This window comes from Empidonax traillii, unplaced genomic scaffold (genome assembly GCF_003031625.1).
Source record: "Empidonax traillii isolate 1590-97213 ecotype Southwest subspecies unplaced genomic scaffold, ASM303162v1 scaffold86:size2944007, whole genome shotgun sequence".
NCBI classification, from domain to species: Eukaryota; Metazoa; Chordata; class Aves; order Passeriformes; family Tyrannidae; genus Empidonax; species Empidonax traillii.
The window spans coordinates 1,658,096-1,679,181 of NW_020955279.1; the positions used below are offsets into that span (position 1 = coordinate 1,658,096).

At 43.7% G+C, this 21,086-nt stretch overlaps 1 protein-coding gene across 3 annotated transcripts in view; it reads right to left on the reverse strand.

The window, feature by feature from the left end:
• Nucleotides 1-21,086, reverse strand: part of DOK5 (docking protein 5) — a 40,768-nt gene that overhangs the window by 14,150 nt on the left and 5,532 nt on the right. For all 3 annotated transcript variants that reach the window (XM_027881274.1, XM_027881275.1, XM_027881273.1), the window contains exon 2: nt 7,157-7,264. In XM_027881274.1, the coding sequence (XP_027737075.1) occupies nt 7,157-7,264 (108 nt within the window). The remainder of the gene's footprint in view (nt 1-7,156; nt 7,265-21,086) is intronic.

Sequence of the window (21,086 nt, forward strand, 5' to 3'; positions counted from 1 at the left end):
GATGTCTGAAATCAACAGTATTATGTCATTTATGTTACTGATCATCAAATTCTTTGCAGTTCATGTTTTAGCCGTGAACTGGGGGAGAAAAAGAAAGGGTATTTATATTTGGAGAAATCTAGCTACACCATTTGGCAGCTCCTCAGTTATTTTGTGCTGCACTGAGTGCCTGAGAGCTCTTTGTATAATGGCATTTCACAGGGCACAGCCTCAAAGTCTTCACATGCATCTCAAGGTTTCCTGGTGGCTTCTGTTGAGCTGCACAAGAGGCCACCAAAGCATGTCCCTTTGGAGGGTGACAGCCAGGCAGCCCCTGTTCTGACCCCTGACCCAGGTCCAAACATCTGCAGCAAAATGCACATACTCTGGGCTCTTCCCATAGAGTTCCAGATTAAGGTTCCCTTCAGCACCAGGCACAGAGGGACAAAATCTGGCATTCTGGGGCTCTCTCTGAGGCCAGTGGCACAAGTGGTACCCTGCACAAGGGTCCCTTGAATCCAGCTTTCAGACCTTCTGTCCTGGGCACAACCTTGTGGCACCTGACTTTTATGTCTGATAAAACAGCATTCAATAAGCACCTGCCCTCTCTTCCTTTGGGGGCTGGAGTTGCCTTCAACTTTCAGAGGCCCAGAGATTCTCTCCACTTCGGTAATGGCTTTTCTGGCAAGATCCAGCTTTAGCCCAGAAGCAATTCCTGCAGGAAGGCTCCACATCACGCCTGCACCTCTGAGGGACATGTCACCTATTTGACCTGCTGTGTCACCCACAAGGGGCTTCAAAACACTCCTGTTATCCCAGGTGACTAAACAACCTCCCTGTTGCTCACCCTTGAGCAACAGATGGCTCCAATTGTCTGGCACATTCGCACCCAGTTCACACCGAGGAAGTGACAGGCTGCAAACACCCCCTCACCAGCTCTTGGAAAAAGGAGTCAGGAGCAGGCATCTAACACCTGCAAATATCTCAGGCTCGAGTTTTCTTTTTTCTTTTTTTTTTGCATTTTTAAATAACTCTCCTCCTGCCAAGCTCTTGCAAAATAAGTGTTTTCATGATTAGTTCAATTCATGTAGGTTTTATTTATCTGAGATTAGCAAATAATGTACACTTATCAACATAATTCTAAAATTCTAAACCACAAATATCAGATCTAAGACAGTGTTAACAGAGAAATCACACGAAGGATGTTTTGTGAGGGGTTAAAGACCTCCCTTTGCATACTTGTCTCCTCCTCTTTACTCTCAAGCCTCCTTTACATTAGGGTGACAATCCATATAATTGAAATGCATTTCATTAGATTAAAAACTAAAACGCTGTCAGAGATGTGTGGTAATAGAATTCTGAACCAGGAACAGGGATTCATCATTCTTTTCCCGGCTGACAGAACAAGCAGACAGAGCTTCACCCTGACAGATGCACTCAGACAAAATTCTTCCATCTCTCCCATTCCCTTCAAAAACATGGCAAACACACAGTTTACTAAAAACAATCTTTGGCATTCCAGCCATTGTTTGAATTAGTGCACCATTCTCAGATATGGGGAGCCTTTCAGAACACAACACAAGGGAGTATTTATTGCCTACACAACTGCCACATTCACTGGTTCTCAATCTTAATTGAGAACTGGTTTTAATCTTAATTGAGGACTCTGGTTCTGTCTTGGCTTACTGAAAATTGCCCCCATGATGAGTATACATCTAACATTTCCCAGGACACCCCAGGGGAACATTTAATGCAAAATGCTACTACTCAGTTCTGCCTATAAGACTGGCCTGCACACATCTTACTTACTAAAATAAATAACATGCTAAAATTTTATATTGAATCATGCAATGGTTTGTGAAAATGATCTTAAAGATCATCTCATTCCACCCCCTGCCATGGGCAGGGACACCTTCCACTAGCCCAGGTTGCTCCAAGCCCCGTCCAACCTGGTCTTGGACACTTCCAGGGGTGGGGCAGCCACCGCTTCTCCGGGCAACCTGTGCCAGGGCCTCACAGGGAAGAATTTCTTCCTAATATCCCATCTACCACTGCTCTCTGTGAGTTAGAAGCCATTGGCCCTTGTCCTGTCACTCCAGACCCTTGGAAATAGTCTCTCTCCATCTTTCTTGTAGCCCTTTCAGGACCTAGAAGGCCACAATTAGGTCACCCTGGAGCCTTTTCCTCTCCAGGCTGAACAATCCAAAGTCCCTCAGCCTTTCCCCATAACAGAGCTGCTCCATCCCTCTGATCATCCTGGTGCCTCCTCTGGACTCGCTCCAACAGCTTCATGTCCTTCCTGTGCTTGGACCCCAGAGCTGGAGGCAGCTCTGCAGGAGGGGTCTCACCTGAGCGGGGCAGAGTGGCTGAATTACCTCCCTTGATCTGCTGGCTTTAACATATTTATTAAAACATATATATATATGTTTGTGTGTATCTGTATATATATAAATAAAATTAACAACCACACCTCTATCTCCATTTCTTCTGTGGGAAAAACCATCAGCTGCCAGTTCTGCCTTGCTCACATCCAGAGCTGCACACACTGCCCAACACTGGCTCAGAAGTGAAAGAAAACCCCAAGAAATCAGTGCCAGGAACAATCACCAGATTTAGAGATTCAGGTTTTCCATCACCCTCAGAGGCTGCTCCTTCCCTCAAAGGCACAAGGTTTGTCCTTCCATATGGAAGGACATGAACCTGCCCCACAGCCTTGTGGCATTGGAGTGAAGACATCAAAATATCCTGACAAGTTACTTTAATTCTTCTAAAGCCTTGAACTTGACACTTCATTCATAGCTAAGCTGTGGTATTCATTAAAAGAAATGTTTAACAGCCAGTTATTAGCAGAGTGGTCATACTTTAAGCACTTCATTTGCTACTGATACAGTTTTGCCTGGAAAACAATTACAAATTACAGAATTCAATTTTCCAAATGGATTACTCCATAACTAGACAGAAAGACTGGTTAAATTACTTCTGCTGTTTCAAGGCAAGATTAATACAATCGGATTAAAACTTAGATCCCCTCAAGGAACTGGTGTATTCCTGCCAGCACTATGCAATTAGTTGGGTTTGTACTGGAATATTAAAGATTCTTCCAGCACCTTGTAAAGTCAAAAAAAGTAACTCAGAGACATTAGAATTTCTTCCTTCCTCCAGTATTATTTTGTTAAAGCATATGGCAATTTGTGGTTGCTTATTTACATTTAACAAATGAAAACTAGACAGTTACCTGAAAGGCAATTCTCTGCCTAGATTTTGTAGCCTGGATTCTAATTATTTTCTCTCCCTTGTGGGACCAAATGAATTAAGTGGGCAATTTGCTTTGTGTATGCAAATTCCCAGTTCACCTCATAAGCTACAGATGACTGTTCTCAGACAACCTGTATTTTAGGACACTGTAACCTTTCCACTTAAAAAAAAAAAAAAAAAAAAAAAAAAAAAAAAAAAAAAAAAAAAAAAAAAAGGAAAAAGGAAAAAAAAATTAGAAAGTATTTAAAGGTCAATATTACACCAAAAAAAAAAATATAAAAAGTACTTTGCTTTTTTTCTATTTTTGTTTTAACCCTTCCAGTGGTGAGGATGTCCAAATTCACGCCCTGGTGCAGGGCTGCAGACAAAAATACATCCATCAGGCATTCAAATGCAAAGCAACTGGACTCTCCAAAATACCACTGAGACACCTCAGAAACACTTCTGGGGACCCAGAATTCAGATGAATAAAGGTGAGACCTTGATGGATTGAGGTGCCAAGGAAATGCTGGATGATCTCAGCCCAGGGCCTGGTACCACCACGGTGCCACCAGCCCCAGTGCTCCAGTCAGCCTCTTTCCACTGATAAATCAAAGGAACATTTGCTTTTTAATCCATCATAGGAAAAAAAAAAAAAAAAAAAAGAATAGTAACAGAATGAAACACTTCAGTGAAGGAGGCAGGTGCTACTGAAAAATTAGCTCCATTCATCATTTTCCTTTTTCTACCCTTTACAGTTTTATGATGGATTAAACCTCTCCTGAGATCGATGGGGTGAGTGGGGGCTCCTCAGTTTTCCAGGTTTGATGCTGCTTTCAACAGCATTTGAGAAGCACTTCAGAACCCAGGTAGGAAGTTAATGACTGTATTTCTGAAACACTGGTAATCTGTAGGTAAGGTTTTCCTCCCACAGCATCATCTTTCAGAACTGAGCCACGTTCGCCCTCAGATTCATTAGCACAAGTTTATGGCACAGTGACACTTGACACGTTAACAGGACTGGCTGGGCTTCTCATTTGTAGGATTAACTTCATTGTCACAGGCAGTGACAGCAGCCTCTGTGCAGGAGTGACAGAATGAGAGTTGTCACAGTAAAGCCTCTCCACGCCATGGAGCTGTTATCACAACAGCTGCTCTTGCTGCCCAAATGTGTATCAAAAGAGCAGTGATTATCCCAGACCTCTGGATGATGCCTTGATACCATCAAAAGCAGGTGACAAGTAGTGATAATTGAAGGTTCTGCAATATTCAGTTATTTGTTGGGGGTTTTGTTAATAATTAACTATGGTTTTTATTAGAATCAGTTCATCCAGAGAGTGGTATAGAGCAGCACTGACATGCTCTCTTTTTTCAGCAGCTCCTATTTAATACTGTTAGAACCTGCATCATTCACCACCTTAGAATTTCACACATTTACAAGACTTATTTAAAAAAGAAACTCATTTTTATCCACCTGTGCTCTTTGTAGGTGAACACATTTTGCCCAGAAAATGCTGTTTAATATTCATTAGCGCCTTTTCAGCGAGGTTTGTTAAAAATAAACAGAACCTGTCGGCTTGGAGAGCTGATGATTTTTCAACCAGAAAGCAGCCCTTCCATCACAGGGAACAAAAGGGAGCACTGCAGAGCCCCAGAGTCACTGCAGAATTGACACCCCACTGCCCTGGGCAATCTCATTTAAACCTCCCCACAGCACTGAGGCATCATTCCAGTGTGGCCAAGAGGGACAATAAACATGGAGAACAAATGCCAATGGCAGCATTCCCAGGGCAGAGATCGCTGTCCAGCCCCTCAGCAAGCACATCCTCAGCATTCAGGCCACCATGATGCTGGGAAGAGAGATCCCTCTGGATTACACAGAACGATTACAGGCTCCCCTGGCAGAAATCTCAGCAATTACCCAGTAATTTGGGTCTGTGTGCCTGGGCCCTGAAGCAGAGAGAGGTTCAGGGGAAGAGGTGATTGGAGTTGGCAGCTCAGCCAGACACCAAATGCCACCAAAGCTTAGACTGATCATCTAGGGTATACCCAGCTTTAGACTCAGACCCCAGTTGCCTTCCATGAATCCCCGAAGGAGATTTAGGATATAATCTATCAGTTCCCCCTGCTGGAACCAGTGCTGTCAGGAACACTCACTCCATGCTGTGCTTGACTCCTCCAAAAGGAAAACACTTCTCTGCCCATTTCCCCTCGAGACATTTGGGTTCAGACCTTCATCCTGCCTGAAATGAACCCTAGATTCTGGTGAGTCACTGCCACGGGTTTGCCCAGAGAAGCTGTGGCTGCCCCATCCCTGGAAGTGTCCAAGGCCAGGTCGGACAAGGCTTGGAGCAATTGGGATTGTGGAAGGTGTCCCTGCCCATGGCAGATGGGTTGAAATGGATGACCTGTAAGGTCCCCTCCAACCCAAACCATTCTATGATTCTATGACTGGCAAAATTCCTACAAAACCCAGACACAATATGCATGTTTCTCAAGACTTCAGCCAAGACTAGGGTCTGCTCTAATGTCTATAACTATTAATATCCCAACTCTGATTACACACAGTTACAACTTTCAGAAGCAGAAACCATGATCTGCGCGGCCACTAAGGCAAAGAGTCGATTCCCAGTGACTGACTGTGGAGTTTGACCATCATTTACTCCTGTCAAATAAGCTACTTGGGAAATCCAGAAACTAAATTCATAGAAAAAGCAATAGTCTCAAATTAACCAACTGTTAAGTACAGACTAAGCTTGACTTAAAACTGAAAATCCCTCTAAGCTAGTGAGACTTTCCATGGTGCTTTAGTCTGCAGCTCCAGGCTGCTGATGGGTTATATATGTGCAAATACGTGCTAACCTATAGAACTCCTTGAAAGGAGAGAAGAAAGTCCAGCCTCTTTTAGATCCATTACCCCGTGTGAACTCCAAGGCAGTGTGTGTTGCTATAATATTGCATTAACACAATGGAAGAAACACAGATTTGCAGCAATAATTGACGGAGACATATTAATATAAATGCTGGAAATTCTCTCACACACTGTGCAGCCCTCACACACATCAAATGGAAAATCACCATTCATTACTTCTGAAAGTGGCTTAATATAAATTTAAATGAACTATTTCTGGGCCTGACTTATTAGAAATAGCCACAGGTTTTATGACCAATCAATTAAACATTCCATGACACGTCAACAGACAAGTCTGAATTCAGATTCACTGTTCCCTCAAGATTTCCTCCTAAATGTATGTCAAAATGAAGGAGAGCAGATCACCCTCAAGCTGAGCTGGCACATAATTCCTAATCTTCCAATACATTAAACTTTTGCCAGCAATGATTATAAATTAAAGGCTTTCTTATTTTCATCTCCATGCCCAGGAGAATTACACATGTAAATTCTCAGGTGAATATGAAATATGAAAGGAGCACAAAATCCTGGAGAAGTAACTGGAGGGGAAAACTTCATTCTTTTAACACCAATTAATTTAACAAAGGTTTTCACACCACTATTATGAGGAAAATGTGCATTTTGTCCTTCATGTCTGTAGCTGGTACTGTCTTCCCACAGATGCAAAATCCTAGTAAAATGAGAACCCTAAAGCGCCCAGCTTTCTGAATTCACTTGTTCCCTTGGATGGTTGTTACTGCAAATATAAAGAGTAGCAGCCATTGCAAAGTATTTCAGATCTGGGTTTAAAGGCCTGAGGAAAGGACAGCTGCCTTAAAAATACAGGTATTTTCCACTTAGCAAGACGTTTGTACAAAGCAGGAAACAGTAAACTAGAGGCACAGTAAGTGTTCTGAGTGAAAGAACATACAAATGGGTTTAGGACCTTGAGAGTAAAAAGAGTTCCCATTTTAAGGCCAACTAATGCATGTAAACTTTATTCTTGACATTACATCAAATAACATAAATATGAGAAAAAACCCTGTGTCTTACCTTGTGGTAGCATCTGAAGTAAGCAGCTCGTTCATCTGAGAACTTCTCCAGCCTCTTTGGCCCTTTGCTTGAAGCTTTTTTGAATACTAACCAGCATCTCTGGTAAATCTGGAAACACAGGAGAGTAAACTTTGCATCTGCAATGGCTTGAATATCAAATATTGATACAGAAGACAAATTTATGAATCAGCTGTTTCTCTGGAGCTACAATTAATAACTCAATAGCTTGGAGCAAACATAAAACTAAGCTAATGGGGAGTCACATCCTATTTCTTTGGAATTCAGAAACCAGAAATTCTTAGGAAGGTGCTTGGAAGGAAGAGCAGTAATTGTGCTTGCAAATGAATGCAAGGCTTTCTAGGAAAGAGTGGTACACTTTTCCAAGTGGATTTGCTCCTGCTTCCTGTCTTGCATGCCTAAGGGAGATGTGAGAAAAGCTTGAGCAGACAGGTAGGAATGGACCTTCCATCACACAGGCATGAGAGGTGCCACTGTAAGTGTATATTCTGTTTATAAGGGGAACCGAAGATACAAAAGGGAGAAGGAACTGAATTACTGGTAATGAAGAAGCAGGTCATTTAACTTGCAGAATCAAGGACCATTCTGACAACTGGAATTTTGCTTCCAGGGTCTGGCTGAATTTATATTCAAGTCATTTGGGGCAGACTCTGTGCAGAGTGGTTGAAAAAAACACCTTTCCATCTACAGCATTAAGTCACTTCATCTCTCCAACTTCTGTCACCATTTCTTGCAATCTTCCCACCCATTCTTTAACTGGGGTGCACTTTCTACCATCCTCTTACATTCAAACCGTGGCTCTCAGCTCTGCTAACATGCTGCCTGTATAGAAGGAAAGAATCATAAGCCTTGCCAACTGTTCACAGCCCACACTTAATCAGTAATTCCAAAGTAACACCTGGTAAGTTAGAAATAAATCAAAACTGCCACCAAAAATCAGTGCGATTTCAAAGAAAAAAAAAAAATCAGTCCAGCCATTATCAAGTAGTTCGCAGCACAAATCCACTGCAGTGATAAGTGATGAAGACCCATCAACACATCTCACTGCCCCAGCTAAGCCAGCACAGGCAACTCACAGACAAGGCAACTCATCCTCTGAACTCCTGGTGGGTTCTCATCAACGTAATCAGCACAATTATGTTCACAAAAAGTAGCTATAACTTCATTTCTGTGCCCAAAAAGCTGATTAGCTGTGCTTCTCTCACCAGTTTTTAGCTGTTTTTCCCAGCTGGATCATTCTCCCCCAGCTTTTCCATCCTGCCTCACACGTGGGCACTCACACCCCTGGCCCAGTTGGCTGCATGAGCATTTAACATATGGGCAGGCTGCTCCCATGCCAGGCACCAGCTGAACCTATCAAGATTTTCTTCCAATTTTCCAGCTTATTGGCCACTCAACCTGTTCTGTTTAATGCAAGGGTCTGAATTGAATTGTTTAAACATTACTAGACACTGATCACAATGACAGCTTACACCAAAAGCACAAAGATATGCTCCTACTTCTCCTGAAGGAGTCTTTCTACATTTGCCTTCAGAGGATTTTGTTCTCCCACAGCTGGGGGGGGGGGGAAAAGGCAAAACAAAGCACACCCTCCCAAAAAAAAAGGATGCAAAAGTCAAATCAGTCCACAATATAACCAGTCTCTGAGTTTTGGTTCCAATCCCACCTTGCAACAATTCTCTAAGAGTCCCAGGGTTGAAATATTGTGTCAGAGCCTCAGGAAAACATCATCACAACCCAAGGAACTAAACCCATAGAGGACAAATGGCATTTGTGACGCCAATGAGCAAACTGGAGGAAAGGCAGGTCAGGAAGGTCCCTCTCCTGAGCTTCCTCCTTCATCTGTAGGAGCTGGTCAGCTCTCTCCTCTTGGGGAATCTCTGGGCAGAGAGATTCTACCACAGCAGCAGTTTAAAGCAGAAAAAAGAATCAAGATAATTAATGATTTTTTGTCTGAACACACAGTTAGGAATCCATTAATGTTTATGATGTGATGTTAACACTCCTCTCTGCTGAGCTTCTATAAACAAACTTAAAAGAATATAAACCCCCTCACTGGAAACTCACTTAACACCCTCAAAAATGAAGCAGTGGAGCCCTCAAGAAGGGCTGCTATTAGCACAGCCCCCTTTCTGTGCTCCCACAGGTGAACATCCAGCACCATCTCATCAGAGCATAAACTACAAGATACCTTAAACCTCCAGAAATAAAACAGTGAAAAAGGGGATTGGACAAAGTGGCCTCCAAAGGTCCCTTCCAACCCAAAGCAATCCACGATTCTGGGAATAACCAGCTTGGTAGGATTTACCCAGAAGCCCTGAAAGCCCTTCAGTCAATGCACAGAAGAGATGATGCTGTGCCCTGTTATGAGCTACAAAATAGAGTCAATAATTAGGTCTTCGATGCCACCATGGTCTAGCACGTGCCTCAGACTTGTCAGTGTTTCCTCAAGCTGAAGACAGCAGGTGAACTGTTTATGTTGCTAATGCTGTTTTGTCAGCAGCAGCAAGGACCAGCCCCAAATGCTCTTAGGTGCCTTTTCCATCATGAACACAGAGCTCACTTATCCCTCAAATCAACATTTTCACCACTACTGCATGAATAGGAATTAGTTGAAAGTACTGCTGTAATTGCTTCCACTGCAAACACTCAGGCTGACAGTGATTAGATAATCCAAACAGCAACTCAGGATCTGATGTGCTGAGAGAGAACAGTAATAGCTGTCATTTACATAACACCTAAAACTTACCAAGTTTTCCCCTTGAGATCTTCTGAAAAAGTCTCACTCAGGATTTGAGCATCAAAAATTAGCACCTACTCCCTGTGGTCCCTCCTGAAAGTTCCAGATTCTTACAGAGCAGGTGACAAAGTAAACCCCGAGGGAAATAATGTGACTGTTTATGAAGTGCATCACCCCAAGCCCAGGGAGGTGATCCAATATCCATGTCCGAGGTCAGGCCAAGACGGTTCTATTTTTGGCTCTGAAGATCATCTGCTATAAATCATTACCACAACTGAAGTCAAAGGAGTGACTTCAAAGGAATGATGCAATCCGAGTATCTGGATTCCTGTCCCTCATTCCCAGGTTCCTTCTGGTGCTGGAAAGACACTGTGCAGCAATAACCTCAGCTGGGACTGGTTAGCATGGATCATGGAATGGTTTGGGTTGGAAAGGGCCTTAAAGACCACCCAGTTCCACTCCCTGCCAAGGGCAGGAACACCTTCCACTAGCCCGGGTTGATCAGAGCTCTGTCCAGCCTGGCCTTGGACACTTCCAGGGGTGGCATCTGGCTGAGTTCAGTGGAAAAATTTCTTCTGGCTTTCTGGGCTTCATGGCTCAGTTGGGGTTTGAGAATATTCTCATGCAAAGAGGGAAACTGAAACCAAAGTCTTGCTGTCCTACGTGATGATCCACACCCTGGAGTGTCCTGGAAACTGGGGTGGGGAGGGAGACCTGTCAGTCCTCACCAGCTCCCAGCTGAGCAAGATCACCAAGAGCTGGATTTCTGAGTGCCTAAAATGTCCTTCTTTATACATAAAGCGCAAATTATTCCACCCAAGAAACAAAACATTTGAATTTTGAAACTAAAATCTGCACTTCAGTCCAAAGCAAGTCTACCCCACCCCTCAGTACTTTTGTTCAGGAACCAATCTTAAGAAGTATCTGGAAATAGCCAAATATTTAGAAATTGGATGGGGGGAGGCTATTTTTCAGATTTTGAGGCAGGGGGTTTAAAACTGGTTGTTTTTAAAAACTAAGATATGTGGCTTCCACCACATTAGGGCAAAGCAAACCTATTTTACTTCAGAACCAAACAATCCCTTTTATTTGTTTGTTATTTAAGAGGGATCTAGAGGTCAGAAACAGCAGCACAAAGTCTCATCTGGCAAATTTCTCCTCTGTGAACAAGTGAACCTTCAGGGAAAGCTGCCCTGTGTTATTCTTGTGTTGTGTTTTTCTGCACTTTGCCCTAAAACAAAGAATTCCAATGAGCTGCATTTACAGGGACACTGAACTAGCTGTCAAATAAACACAAACTTTGCTTTTTTGAAAGCAGTCGCTGCAAGTTCTCTCCTGCAGCTTGGGATGCCTTCCAGAAACACTGGGCTATTGCCAGGAACCTTTTTGTGACTCTGATGAGCTCTAGAAACAGATAATTCAGTAAAGGCACAGCACAAGAAATGTCTCAGTCTCTTCTGAACCTGGGTTGCACATGCAAAATTATTTGAATGTTTTGTTGGACTTTCAGGGAGCCTCCAGTGGGTTGGAGCTCCAGGTACAAGGTCCTTCCAACAGGGAGTTGTTCACACAGGCAATTAGCCAACATATGTCAAAGGTTTGGATCTTAATTCTACTTAAAAAAAACTGCCTTAATATCTCACTTCTGAGTCAAAAGTTAAAAGAGCCCTGAAATAAAACTTTCAATTCAAAGGAAATCTGTGAGGAGACTGGATCTAGAATTTTGATTTGCTTCTAGAGAAATGGAAGAGTGCCAACAAAGGCAGATTGCAGCTCATATATTTAATTATATCCCCCCCTCAGACACGTCTGAAGCAGCAGATCTCCATCAGGGAGCTGTTTCCTCACAAAAAGCTGAAATGCTGCTTTCTAGTAAAGAGGTCTAGGCATCAACAGGTATGATGCTGAACGGGACTGTGTGGCCCTAGTGAAGACTCCACAATCTTTCCATGAGTTCACAAACTGGAGCTACTTAATCCCAATCTACTTCTTCCATGAGATTGTGACTTGCCTCTGTTTTTCCAGCCCAGCTTGCCCCATATCCACTCCCCCCCCATACTGACAGCAGTGCGCAGCTCTATTTCATTCTGAAAAACCACAATGCAAGTCTAAAACTAAAACTATTACAAGTAGACAGATCAGCAGAAAGAATCACGTCCCTCACTTGTACTGAGCTGTGTTCAGCAGGACTTACACAATGCATGCAGACTGGGTCCCTGGCTTTGTAAAATCAGCAGCAAAGTTGTCCACATGTTGTCTGTAAAGATATCTCTGCACTTGGCAACAAGACAATTTCCCTTTCCCTGAATACCCATTTAATGTGTGTTATGAGTAAGCAATACTGCATTATTCATTGTGATCAGGTTATAATGACTACATAAATCAAGGTTGGTTTACATCAAGCTATTCTCTTCTCCAGGGCACTAAAGAAAATCATCTAGATTTCTCCCTCCCCCGAGAAACACATTTGTGGAGAGATAAAGCTCACTCCTTCCCCTCATTCAGTCTTCACAAACAATATTTTCCACTAGGAAGTCATCCACAGCTGCTAATAGGGAGGGAGGATGTAATCTTGCCTCTCTGATTACATTCAGAATGTTCACAATGCACAATATTGCTCAGTATTGCAAAGTTTTCTCATCAAGTTATAAAATCCAGCTTTGGGACTGGATAGAACTTGCTGTAAGGCCAGTACATTTAAAAAAAAAAAAAAAAGCCTGGCAGATTTTTATGAATCTATACACCTTTCACTCTTGCTAATGCAAGTCACAACAGATGCCTGCTGCTCACTAATATGAGGTATTTTAATCATCCTTTCTTCTTCAAAAACTCTTCCCTCCCACCTGGAATTGCATCAACCAGAAGTGGGATTTTTGTTAAAGGTTAAGGCTTAGAACTCAAAGCCATTCCATCGACCTTGGTTTGAAACACCAAACAGCTGGATGTGAGCCTACAGATGCATTCCCACTTGGCACACTACTAAGAAGACAACTTTGTTCTAAATCTTCACTTATTTGTTGGGGTTTGGTTTTTTTTTGGTCCTTCATGATTACATGAGATTCACTCCACAGACAAGAGTCACTGCCAAAATATCCTCAAGAGAGGAAAGTCTGTGTGCTGGGATCTGAGGCACATTGTCCAAGCCACGCAGGGTGCTGAGGAGCAGCATCTCAGCACAGGCAGCAGAACAGCTCACCCAGGATTATCTGACAGCTCAGTAATGGAGCCTTGGCTTTATTTCATGTCCATGCTGTGCCCTGTGACAATGGACAGTGACAGGGAAACACAAGCAGCATTTTACAGGTTTTGCTTGTATCTGGTACAGATTAGTCACTGGTTCAGACAAAAAGGGGGAAAAATGCTCAACAAAACTGCTGCTGGCACCTTAGGCAGATTTGAGGATGGAAAAGAAAGACAAGTAGGAATTTGCTGATATATTCCTATATTCCAGCCTGTTGGAAGATTATTCTTAAAAAAAAAAAAAAAAAAAAAAAAAAAAAAAAAGGGGAGCTTATGAGTATGAGAGCCCTTTACAGTGAATCAGTGCAACTGTCAATACTGCAGTTTAGAAGCAATGCACCCCTTCAAATTGCTGATGCACTCAGCAGCTGGAGGGCTGGAGTTCAGAGACATCTTAATTACAGATCCTGGCCAGGTGATGAAGCACTTTACCAGTGACATCTCTCTGATATGCAATCTTTTTTTGAGTGCTTTGGAAGGACTTGATGGTTCAGTCCAGACAGGGCAGGGGAGACAACTGAAACAGCCCTGTGGACTTCAAGGGGCAGGGAAAGGGCTCCAGGAACTCAGGACATCTGCGAGGTTGGTACCTGAAACTGGGCACTGCGAGCTGCTAAAGAAACATGTCTTTAGGACAACAGGGCTTGGATTTAGACCTGGCTTATCCCACAAGCACCACAAGTGTTCTGAACAGGAGTATTTCTTTCCCTTCTCTGCTCAGTGCCCTGAATCTGCACTGGCAGGTGCTCCTTACATGATGCAACTCACTTGTTGATAAACTGATGTGTAAATAAATGACTCTGTGTAATAAACTAGACAGGAGATGAAAAGGATAAACAGTTGTGCTGTTTGATGTGGGCAATACAGAACCTGACTCCATTTCTGTTTCTCTAATGACTGCCTAGAATTTCAGGACCTAAAAGACATTAAAAGTGAAACTTCAACCTCCATCTGCTCTCCCTGCAAAAATGATGAGTTGGATGTGGTATCATTAGAGAAACCATTCTCTGACATATCCTTCCACCTCCAGGCCCTTTTTTATGGACCTTTAGCCTTCAAAGTATAGGATTGCCAGTTCGGTGGGGGGTTTTTTTTATATCATACACAGAAAAGGTTATAATTCTGGGCTGTGTAAGGCCATTAGAGAAGAGCCATTCCAAAAGAAGAGCCAAGAAGCATTTAGAGCAGAAACCTCCTCTTGCCAGTGACAGCTTAAAAAAAAAGCCAGGCTGCAGCTAAGTATCCGATTTGGTTCCTTGAACATCTGCTAAGCTTTATATGGGCACAGTTAATTCTAGGCATGAAACTGGATAGGAGAAAATCAGCTAGGACTGTAACTAGGAAGAAAAAATAGTAAAGGCTTCACTGCAGACTAAAGGCTGACTCTGTGCAGCCAGCTCATGCTGGCAGCAGCTGGATGTGCAGCTGGATGTGTCCTGCTGGGCCAGGCCATCAGCACAAATCCTGGGAATTAACACCATTAATATCCTATCCAAATTAGGGAACTGCAGAATAACTTGCAATGACCAGGATGAATTATGGTTTGGGATTCTTCTTTTTTTGTCATTAACATCTGACTTGGTTACTTTAATTACACGGGCTATAGGGGGAAAATGGCATTGATACAGCTCATTAACACTTCCAGAGCTGACTAATTAGTCCATCAGATGGAAGAGGCTGCAGAGCACACACGGTAACCCTGGGTAACAGCAGCTCACAGCTCTGACAAGGACAAAGCTCACCTGCTAAGGCCATGGCAGTGGGATGTCTCCTCAGAAGGCACAGATGGGACTTGGAGATGAACTGTGCTTCCTCACAAACTCCCAGCAACAGGCTGTCACTCCACCCCAGAGCATACACTCATCTGTGGGAGCTGTATTTCAGACTTGGACTTGTATTTCAGAGTGGGACTTGTAACTTTTAGATTCCATATAAGCAGACCAAAAAAAGGTAGAAAATGCACATGAATTAAGCCTTTATCTCTGCAGAGTAATTCCTTCAGCAGTAAGCTGCCAACATCCAAAACCAGACATGGGAAAAGGGCTTTAGTTTCTCCATCCTTGAACAGCTCAGCTGTACCTGTTGCCATTTGCCCACCTGCAAAGTCGGGTTAATGATGCCTGTTATGTGCTGCTTGGAGAGCCAAGGGTAACAAATGTCCTGCAAGCCCCTGACCGACAGATGGGGAGAACTGCTCAGTTCTGGCCTGCTGTCACTTTTTGCCGCTCACCAATTAATTCACCTGCAAGCTTCAGAAAGCAGCACAGGTTTTTCTGTAACAAACACAGTATCTGCCATCCCTCCAGACACCTCAAGTCTCGAGGTATTGTCTCAGCACAAGGTAAACTTATCTCATTCCTTCCACACTTTCCTTTCAGCCCTGACATCCAAGCCAGGCAGTCGCAGGTCATTCCCCCAGCTCCTTCGGAGCTTGGATCAGCTTTAAAATCAAAGTGAATCTGCATGAAAGAGCAAATAATGCTCCCGTGTGAGTCACTTCGAGCTGGACTTACCGAAACACGGCTCTTTGTTAGGAGTGACAGATTTACAGCCCATTAAATCATGGTAACAAGCACTTCAGTGCTGCCTTACAGGATTGCAGCGAATGATTGAAGTCATTTGCCTAAACTGCTCAACGGGCTGATCCTGCGACAAAGCTGCTCCGGGGACAAGTTCCCGGCACTCAAAGTGTATTTTCTTTTACAAGCACTTCAGTGCTCCGGCTGCCAGCAGGTCAGCAGATCCTGACCCTCTGCTCGGTCCTGTGAGCCACATCTGGAGTGCTGTGTCCAGTCCGGGGCTCCTCAGGGTGAGAGACATGGATTCAGCAGCAAAGATGATGAAGGGACTGGAGCATCTCTGTGAGCAGGAAAGGCTGAGGAGCTGGGGCTGTGCAGCCTCCAGAAAAGACACTGAGAGGGATCCCCATCCCTGTCTGTCAGTGCCTGCAGGGAGGGGCAGAGCATGGACCGGGCTATGCTCAGGGGGGCCCAGCAGTGGGACACGAGGAACGGGCAGGAACTGATGCCCAGGAAGGTCCACTTGGACATGAGGAAGAACTTCTTTGCTGTGCAGTGATCCAGCACTGAACAGAGACCAGAGAGGGTGTGGGGTCGCCCAGCTTGGGATATTCCAGAAGCATCTGGACACAATCCTGTGCTGTGTGCTCTGGGATGGCCCTGCTGGAGCAGGAGGTGGGACCAGATGAGCCCTTCCAACCTGACCCATCCTGGGATTCTGTATCCTGAATTCCTGCAGGCAGGTGCAGAGAGGGATCTAAAAGCAGATCCCACAGGGCCTGGCATCAGCAGCTGGAGTCCATCCTGGGCATGAACTGATGATCCTGCAGGATCTGCCACAACTTTTAAAGCTACCGACCAGATGAACCATGTAACCAGTTTGTCCAATATTTTAAAAGCAAAATACAGTCAGTTCTCTAGGAAAGGTGCAGCTGAGTCTGGGGGGAGGGGGTTGTTTGTTTATTGGAGGTTTTTTCCCTTTGTTTTGAGTTTGGGAGGGACAGAATAATATTGACTTAAAAAACCCTACAAATTAAAACGAGGATTCCAGAGAGCCAATATTTCCCTGTAGACTTCAGCTTTCCACTGGCTCTTGCAGTCCCTCTTGCATTTGCTCAGGCCAATCTCCACAGTAGTTCAAATGGACAAACCCAACTCGAATTAATTTCTCATGTCCCAGCTGTGCAGCACAAATTAAAGGAAGAGTTCAAGAGTTCACTCACATTTAGGCAGACACCATCCTCAAGAAAGCTACATTAAAAGTGCCTATAAAAGCACTGTCTTAATCTGCACTACTTCATTTAACAGAGAATAGCCACTTATATTTGACCATAAGCACCGTGCCAAGAGTCTGCCACTCAACGGGATGCATTAATTCAGAACAATCAGTTAACATCCATCCTCACCGTGTGGAGACATTAGTGAGAGCATTAAGAGGACATTTTCCTTTGCCAACCACAGGGCATTGATAGTTCCCCAGACAAACATTACTTGGTAAGTAAAGGGGCAATTTAACCTCCTACATTATCTTTACTGGGGAAAAATACCACTGATTTTACCCTATTGATCCTCTGAATTGAAATAAGTTACATTACTTTCAGTAAAGGAAAGAAAAGCACTATTCATTCCAGTAGCTTGAACTTCCACTGGTATTTCTGACAGCACTTGATGAAGTCAGACAAAAAGATAATAGGAACAGTCCATCATTTTCCATGGTATACCTAAAACTACACAAACATCAAATTAAGATGTCAGTCTCAGGAGCAGACCTTGCATCTGTTACTTTCTTTCAAGTGTTTCCACAAACACTGCAAAATGTTAATTTCTCACTGATGCAACTTCAGGGCAATGCCCACATGCACCAGCAGGAGAATTACCTTCACACTATGAAGTGAATTGATGATGAAAAGGCATCCAAATCACCAAAGACTAAATTTCACCTGTTTATAATTGAGTTTTCTTTTTCTTTCTCTGCCTTTACAATCATTCTTGACATACCCTTCTCTATGCAGAGCTGGTGCAGTCACCCCCAGGAACCACTGAGACTTTCATCTACCAAAGGAACAGTAGACAGGGAAAAGAGAACTGGGACCCACAACTGGCAGATCAGGGAAGAGTTTGAGATAAAAGCAGAAGGAAAAGGGTGTTCTGGTCAGGTTTCCATTCAACTTGTTAAAACATCTTTAGAACAAGACGGCAAATGGACAAGAACCATTAGCTTACTAGTTAATTCAGTTTATGAAAAAAAGGCAAATTTGGAACGTCACTGTTTTGCTTCACAAATTAAGCCCATCTCCCAAAGAAGAATGTGGAAGGCAATTTATCGGAATACACATGCTGGAAAGCACAAGAAAAGCTGCTCCTGCTCCTAAAATGGGCCACCATCAAACCAGGAATTTCATACTCCAAATCATAATCTGCATAATCTCTTGGAGAAAAACAGGAATAGTTCTTAGGTTTGTTGGTTTTAGATTTTGGGGGGGCGGGGAGGGGGGTTGGAACCAAATTAGAACTCTTGCTTCTCCATCCTTGTTTCCACAAGGCAAAAATTAGGATACCTTAGGAGAAGAAAAAAAAAAAACGTAATTGCCCCATGTGAGTTGCAAAACCTCCCTGTAACTCATCCAGAACAGTGCTGAGCACCCTGGTCCTGCAGCATGCCCAAATGACAACCACTTCTCACCTTTCTCCAACCCAACCTCTTTGCTTCAATTCCAGAGGTAACCCCATAAGTACCCCTGCTGCCTTGGACTCAAATCCCATTAACAGAGGGAATCCAAAGGGGACTTGCCCACAGACCCAATGGCAGTAACCAGATGGAGCTGCATTAGGCTTAAGTAACATTTACTGCTTATTCCTCCCTTTATCAGCTCAAGGATAAAGCTCAAACTTTCTAAGCAATGTTCTGGATCCTATCCCTGCTGCCTCTGACAAGTTCCAAGCAGTAAGAAATCTTAATATCTGTGAATATGTTTTAACACCTTATTTAACAGTTTGCTAAAACCATGAATTTCCAGTGGGCTTAATATCTTACAGGTTCAAGTTGGTGCATGAGAAATCTGTTCAGTTTTTCCCTGTCTCGAGGCTTCCAGATTGAAAGGAGCTGCATAGGTGTTAATAAAACACCAGAGTTTTATTAATAAAGCTGCTTCAAGTGGAGATGCAGGCAGACAAGTTTTCCTTCTCCTCACCCCCTCCCCCAGCCTTACATCATTCTTCTTTCCAGTTTTCACAGCTCATGCTCCAAAATCCCCATATTAACTTCCTGGCACGCTTATTCAAGCACCAATCTCTCCAACCATATGGTTCTAGTCCTGCAGATTGTCTCTCCCCCACTTTACCTCTCCTCCCACAGGGTTTCACAGCAACAGTGCTATGCAGAACTTGTAAAAGTGTATGTCATTTGGAACGTTCCACACCAATCTTCTCAATGAAGTTTCCACAGAACTCAGTTTAATTAAAACCAGGAACAGAAAACCATGAAAGCTTCATCTCTTTTCAGCTTTCGACAATCGTGAGTTTCTGCTGAAGTGGACAAGTCCTAAACTTTACCCAGAAGTTTTTCCAAACTTCTAAGCATGAAGCAGAGGTTTTTCCCCATCTAGTCCTGAAACAGATATATGCAATAGGATTAAATTTTATGCTTCCCGAGGAACAGTCCATGGCACAAAACTCTAGGATTTTCCCACTTCAATCTTTCATATGGCCACTGTCCAACATGTAATTTCTCACCCCATACACAAATACATTAAGATTACATCCCCTCATTTCAGGTGAAGTTTAATATTACCAGTAAAGTATTAATCAAAGTAAGAAGCAGGCAGCTCAGAAACCTAAGATTTTTTTTTTTCCACCAAGTTTTTTAATTAATCCAGAAATATTTGAGCACTGCTCACGTTACTCCACTTAAACGTTTATTTCCTAGGAGCAATCAAAGGGCTGCAAAGCTGTGACAGTGTCAGCTCCCTCCTGTTACAAGCTGAAGACTAAACCCCTACAAATTCCTACAAGGGGTTGGCCACAGTGCCCTAGTTCTGTGTTGGAGGACATCCCTAACACCACATTCCTTCCCCCTGATGTGATTAAGACATTTTGGGCCAGTCAGACCCATCGAGCAAAGAAACTGGACACGCACAGATCCAGTTTCTGTCCTCACCAAGGTTCATCCTAAAGAGGGAACAATTCCACTGCCACACTTCCAGCAGCCACATCTTTCACCAGACACCCAATTGCTATTAATTTTGGCTTCCCAAATTTCACTAGGATCAGGACTTACCCGAATTTGGTTCAGGTGGTTCAGATCAGTGTTAAACTGTGTCCAGAACACAGGCACCCACACAAACTGTTTCTACTGTGTGTTAAAATGATCCTTGTACTAGTAAGATCAACACCACCAATGTAGTTTTTTCCAGAAGCACAACTGCTGATTTCTCTTCTTCCCTCCACTAAGAGATTGACTGGAGAGGTGCAAAAAACCAACTGATCCTGCCTCACCAGTGAGGGACAGGCTGAATCCTTGCCCCACGTGGCGCCAGCACAGGCAGGAAAGGGCCCTGCAGAAGGAGCAGTTGGAAGGATGAGGATCTGGACTGAGCTCAGCTGATCTTCAGCTCTTTAAACAGCCCTCTTGCCAGATGTATGGGCAGAATTTTCTCTATCTTTAGCAAAGGTGGTGAAAGCCATCACTTAAAACTCTCTTCTACATATTTGATCCCAGGAAATCTGGTCCCATCAGAGGATTATGACAGAATCCCCCCCAGGCAGGACTGCATGGACACACCAGAGGCTGGACAACCTGGTGTGTGCCATGACTGAAACGCTGGGGGACAATGGCTGATCTCCATGTCCTCAGGAAACACCCATGGACAAACACCAGCCGTGTCAGAACTGCACTTTTGAGCTTCAGCTGCTCAAACCCCACTAACCCTCACGTGGGGTGCTCAGATCCCTTTTCCTGGATCCAGCCCAAATTCCCGAGGAGGACCCTCTCTAACAGACAGACGAGGCTGATCATTCCTTGCATAACAAGGAGGTGCCTCCAGCAGATGGGGTTCCAGCCAACCCCAGCACAGGCTGTGGATTTAATTAGAAGTGTTGTTAAACAGATACGGCTGCGAGAACAGCTCTGTGCCTCATCCCCCAAGAGCAGAGTGGAAGGTGCCCCACGGGACAGGATTCTGCAAAAATCTGTTACAGCACTTCCTTCTCCAGACAGAGGTACAAGAAGCAGATTGCTAGGTATAAAAAAAAAAAAAAAAAAATCCCACTTTACCTCTCTGTCCCTCTTTATTCTCTGACAAACAGATCAAGGAGTCTCTGCAGACCTGAGTTTTTAAGAACAGACATTTAGCTCTTTGCACAGCTCCATAAAAGTCAATGGATCCTCCCAAATGAGTCGTTTTAATAGCCTGCA